The 6,000-nt window shown below is 26.3% G+C and overlaps 1 protein-coding gene across 1 annotated transcript in view; it reads right to left on the minus strand.

Moving 5' to 3' along the window:
* Positions 1-4,421: 4,421 nt before the first annotated feature.
* Positions 4,422-6,000, minus strand: part of Phum_PHUM473350 (protein C6orf168, putative) — a gene marked incomplete at both ends in the record, with an annotated part of 25,804 nt that continues 24,225 nt past the window's right edge. Inside the window, 2 exons of the mRNA XM_002430285.1 lie at positions 4,422-4,673; positions 5,385-5,510. Of these exons, the coding sequence (XP_002430330.1) occupies positions 4,422-4,673; positions 5,385-5,510 (378 nt within the window). The remainder of the gene's footprint in view (positions 4,674-5,384; positions 5,511-6,000) is intronic.

Below are 6,000 nucleotides of genomic sequence, written 5' to 3' on the forward strand. Positions count from 1 at the left end.
TATCATTATTTTAATAATAATCATATATCAATATACTAAAAACCTACTGGGGAGGAGGAGGAGGAGGTGGAGTAGGAGGAAAAAGGAAAGGAAACAAAAATGAAAGAAAGAAAAAAAAATTTTTTTTTTTTTGTAATTACACAATGCAGAATAATTTTGTTTTAGGATGAAAAGTTTTAATTAAAGATGGTTTACTCGTCATCACTCTTTTAAAAAAAAATTGTTAAAAACCACCCCTAATACAACTTTTCAACCCTTTACACTCAAATAAAATTCAATTGTTACAAATGCATGTATATATGTAAAAAAAAAAAGCCTTCGAGAAATAACTCAAAGCTGTCTTTAAAACAAAAAAAATTTAATAATAATAATAATAATATTTGGAGTATTTTTTTTTTATGGGGGCATCATCATCATCATCATTTTAATTACAATCAATCATAAATTCATAATCATCATTATCATTATCATTACGTATAATTAAACGTTACAATTTTATTTTTTAATAAAAAAACCGTTACAATTTTGTTTAAAAAAGCCGTTACAACGGGGGGAAGAGGGTAAGAGTAAGAGATTCCAAATTTTATTTTTTTATTTTGTTATAAATTTTAAAAAATATTATTATAATGCACATGCACACGTGCACGCACACGCACGCACGCACGCACACACACTACAAAACTACAATTTTTTTTTTTTTTATTATTTTTATTTATTTAAAAATATGGCGCGTTCGAAAATGTTTTTAAATTGTTATCAATCATACATAACGTTCGTAAATATATATAAATTTTCTCATTTTTTAAACAAATGAACATAATAATAATTTCTTACCGGAAAAATCAAAAACAATAATAAATAATAGTAATAATAATAAAATGCATTTATAAAAAAAGAAATTTAAATTAAAAAAAAAAAAAAATTATTGTATATTCAATTTAAAGCTTGATTTACCTGTTAATTAATTTAATTAATTAATTAATTAATCATTTAATGTAAGAAAACAATTTTTTCCATTTTATTTGCCCATATTACTCTTTCTTTTTTGGCATTTTACCGTAAAATCTACAACTAATTTTAAATATACGTTAATACAAAAAAAAAAAAAAAAAAAATTATTGAAAGATTTTAAAAATTATTTTTCCTGAGTTTTTAATTTTTTTTTTTTTTTACGTTTGAAAATTTAAAAAATTTTTAGCCCCCCCCCCCTACAAAAAAAAAAAAAAAATTAAAAAATTTTCACACTAAATATTTATATTTATTTATTATTATTTTTTTTTAAACTTTTAAAAAAAAATTTACACAAATAGTCTTATTATCATTATCATAATAATTATAACTACTACTGTTTATTATTATAAATATTATTATTATTATTATTATTATTAGCATTAAATAATGGACAGATATTTTTTTTTCCGTGTATCGTATTTTAATTTATATGCCATAAATATCAAGCCATAAATCTTAGTTAGTTTAAAAAAAATTTTTTTTTGGTTAAAAAATAATAAAAAAAATATAAAAAATAAATTAAACAAACGAAAAAACAAACAAACAAACGGACAAACGTTATTTTCCATATATAAATATATATATAAGTGATACACATTACAGTATAAATATTATATTTAATTTAAAAACTTTTGTTTTATAATATCTCAGGTCCGACATATTTGAAAAATTTTACTTATTTGGCATACATATATATATATAAAAATTTATGAATGAATTTATGAATGAATGAATGAATGAATGAATGAATGATTTTGTTTTTGTTTTTTTGTGTCTCATTAATTATTACAAAATTTTAACTTTTTTTTTTTTTATTCTTCTCTTCCCTCCGAATATTAATCCCCTTTTGTTGTAATTTTTTTATCATTAATCAGTCGCAACGAATCGAATAAACTACAATTAATAATGTTTATCATCATCATTATCGTCAATAGGTACGACAATGTGTGATTGCCAATATAAAAAAAAAAATACCTAAAAAAACTATGTGGTCAATTTTTTTTTCTTTTTTTTTTTTTTTTTGTTTACACTGATATATTTATTATTATTATCATCATCATCATCATAATTAGGGCAATTTTAAAAAACGGAGAGCAAAACACACAATTATATGAAAATAAAACAAAAGCAGTCTTTAAAATATAAATGTATAAATATTAATAATAATAATAATAAAATAATAATATTAATTAAAATTAAAAAATAAAATTAATAATAAAATTAAAATTAATATTAAAAAAAAAAAAAAAAAATTTATAATATATATATATATATATAAATATAATCAATTCACAGGTTAATTAAAATTACTTTATTATTATTATTATTATTATTATTATTATCATCACCATCATCATTATCATTATCATAATCATAATCATAATCAGTACCGTTTTAACTTAAAAAAAATTACATCAAACATTCGCTGATACAATATTATTATTATTATTATTATCATTATTCATTTCAGTTCAACGTTCGGAGAGGGAGGGAGGGTGGGAGGGGGAAGGGGAGGGACATTAAGAAAATAGGGAAACCTTAAAGTTGAGAAAATTAAAGATGGAGCAGAAGATACAAACCCCTCCCCCTTTGGTTTAAACTCCTCCTCCTCCTCCTCCCCCCTCCTTCCTGCTCGTTTCCTAAACGTCCTGAGATCACGTGGAAATTTTTATCTAAACTTACCCAACGATTAACCCGTTCGTTATCACTCACTCTTACTCTACCCGTTTTTTTTTTTTATGTAAAATTTGACCTTTGAACCCGAATCCCTTTTTTTGTTTTTTTATCGTCGCATTAAAATCGTTCTTAAATTTTTTTTTCTCTCTTTCTCCTTTTTCCCTTTAATTTTCTCATGAGTTCTACACTTAATAACAATAATAATAATACCTTAAAAATCACCTTAATAATGATAATAATAATTAATAATAATTTTTAATTTAAATATATATATATATATATAATTTTTTTTTATTTCTTTCTCTCTCTCTCTCTCTCTCTCTCTCTCTCTCTTATACATATACATATATATTAAAAAAAAAAAAAAAAAAAGGAAAAAAAAAGCTAGCTAAACAAATAAGCTTACATTCTTAACAAATAATTAATATATGCTCTATTACTAAGTTATGTGAATATGATAATGACAGTAATAAATTTTTAGCTTATCATTATTATTATTATTATTATTTCGATGAGGTAATAATTATTATTATTATTATGACGAGGACGATAATGAAATAAGACGAAAGTGAATGGTCGCACGCTCAATACAATTTTTTCTTATCCAGACATTAAGGACTCTGACGAAGGGAAGGAGGAGGAGGTGGAGTAGGAGGAGGAGGAGGACGTTCATTCGGGAAATTTCGTCATGAAAAAAAAAAAGAGAAAACGGGGAAAGAGGGAAGGGAATGGAGGGGAGAGAGAAAATTTGGGGATTTATTTACCTATCCGCGTGAGAGCCGAGTGAATGCGTGCGTGTCCGTCATATGCGTGAATAATAATAATAATAATAATAATAATAATAATAATAATAATAATAATAATAATGACGATAATGATAATAGTGACAAATAAATAATTTTTTTTTTTTTTTTTTTGAGGAAATGAGAGAGACAAATGAATACAATTATTATTATTATTATTACACAGTCGACAGCGAGTTTAAATGCAAAAAAAAAAAATAATAAAAAAATGCAACCTGAACCTTTTTTCTTTTTCTTTTTTTCCTACAGGTTCGTTTGTGGTGTGTGTGTGTGTTTTAAACTTAACATTTAACTTACGTAATAATTAAAAAAAAAAAAAAAAAACTGTTGACATTTTACATACTCGGTACTTTGGTTTATTTTCTTTCTTTTTCCTTTTCTTTTACTCTTAATAAAATAAATTAAAATAAACGAACAAAAAATACACACAGAGAGACGAAAAATAAAATTTTTGGATCAACGTCAGTCACGCGTTTAAAATTTTAAATTAACGAAAAAAAAAAAAAAAAAAAAACGCAAATACGAACACATAGAGTAAAAAAAAAAAACGATTCTGTCGGTTAAGATACATTTTCCCGCCAATTTATTTTAAAAAAAATATAATAATAATAATAATTCTAACCGCGACAGAATCGCATTGTTTTGTTTTAAAAAAAAAAAAATAATAATACGTCGAAAAAAAAAAAAAATCGACCGTCGTGTATTTCACAAACTTTTTTTCTTTTTTTTTTTTTTATCCATTCAAACTAAAAATTTTCTCAAGTCGTATGAAAATATTTTAATGATAATGCGTGTATTTGTTTGGGGGGCGAGAAACGAAAGTAATATTTAAAAAAAAAAAAAAAAAAAAAAAAACGAATATGATGATGACATGCTTCAAGTCTTCTCTCGGCTAAAAACTAATAATAATATTAATTAAAAACTATTTATTCACTTTCCTCCTCCTTCTTTTTTCTCTTCCTTTAACTTGTTCTCTTCCACTTCATTGTCGTTATCCTTTTCCTTTTTCTCATCCTCCTTTTCCTTTTCTATCTCGTCGTTGTTGGCTTCCTTTTCCTTATTCTCTTTCTCGTCTTTCTTTTCCTTTTGATCTTGTTCCTTTTCTTCCGGTGGCGGTTTCGGAAGGGGAGAATTCAAATCGAGAGTTTTGCATATGTCTTCCCAATCGGGAAAGCATTTTTCCTATAAATCAAGAAAAAGAAAAAGAAAAAAAAAAAAACTTAATTAAATTTTCTCCGGGAACGGGGGGGGGGGAGGGGAGAGAGAGAGAAAGGCGGTCTGGAATATTCGACCACGCTTTCACCGTACGATAAAAAAAAAAAAAGAAAAAGAGGAAAAAGTTTTTCCTAAACTATTTTTCACCCTTACTTACTTCACACCCTTCACACACACATTTCTCTCTCTCTCTCTCTCTCTCTTCCCCTCAAACCGAACCCCCGCCGGCCCCCACCCTTTTCCCTTCTCCCTATCCAACTCTTTCTTCACTTTTTTTTCTTTTTTTCCTTTCCTTCTACGACCCCATTCGAACTCCCTTTTTTTTTCCTTCCATTTTAATTCGTTTAAGCATTATTATTATTATTATTTTCACACTTTCTTTTTCTATCAACAGGTTAAAACGGCCGACAAAAAAAAAAAAAAAAAAAAAAATTTCCTTCAAAACTTTTTTCAAACCCACAAAAACAATTAATTTAATGAAAAACTGGAAAAAAAAAAAAAATAACCATCAACCCCCGTCGAATTTTTTTCTCCATAGAGAGAGAGAGAGAAAAAAAAAGAAACTTTTTGTCGCTACTGTTTTATTTTCGAGTGTAAATTAAATTACTCTCTCTCTCACTCTCTCTCTCTCTCTCTCTCTTTTTTTTTCTTATTCTTTCTCCTCCTACTCCTCCTCACCTTTATTCTATTGATCAATCCCACAAGATTTGGGCAGTTTTCAATCATGTACTCTCGTAGCGGATACGGTACTTCCTTGTCGATAAAATAAACTTGAGCGAGATTTGCAAAGGCGACCACGTCCACCTGTAAATAAATAAATAAATAAATAATCTCAAAAGGTTGCCTTTAAAAAAAAATCCCCCCCCTCCCTTCCCCACTTATCCCCTCCTCCTCTTCCTCCTTCCCTATTCAAATAATTATTGAAAATTCATTTCAACTCCCTCCTCCTTCCTCCTTCTCTAGTAGTAGTAGTAGTAGCCTTTATTTATAAACGAGAAAATTTTTCTTTAAGGGCACGCCATATATCAATTTATTAATGGCGCGGAAAAAAAACAATTGTAATAATAGTAATAATAATTCGTACATATATATATATACACGGGGGGATGGGGAGGGGGAAATGATTTTGTAATATCGAATTCTCGCCAACGCATTTTTTTTTTTTTTTCCGCTTGTAAAACTCACAAAGTAAAAAACGAAACAAATGAAGTGAAACCAGAATTAAAAAAAAAAAAACGCTTTGTTGAAAATTTACAAAAAAAGAAAAGAAAATTAATATTAAATGAAACTAATT

The sequence above is a fragment of the Pediculus humanus genome, genomic scaffold (genome assembly GCF_000006295.1).
Source record: "Pediculus humanus corporis 1103172108253 genomic scaffold, whole genome shotgun sequence".
NCBI lineage: Eukaryota > Metazoa > Arthropoda > Insecta > Psocodea > Pediculidae > Pediculus > Pediculus humanus.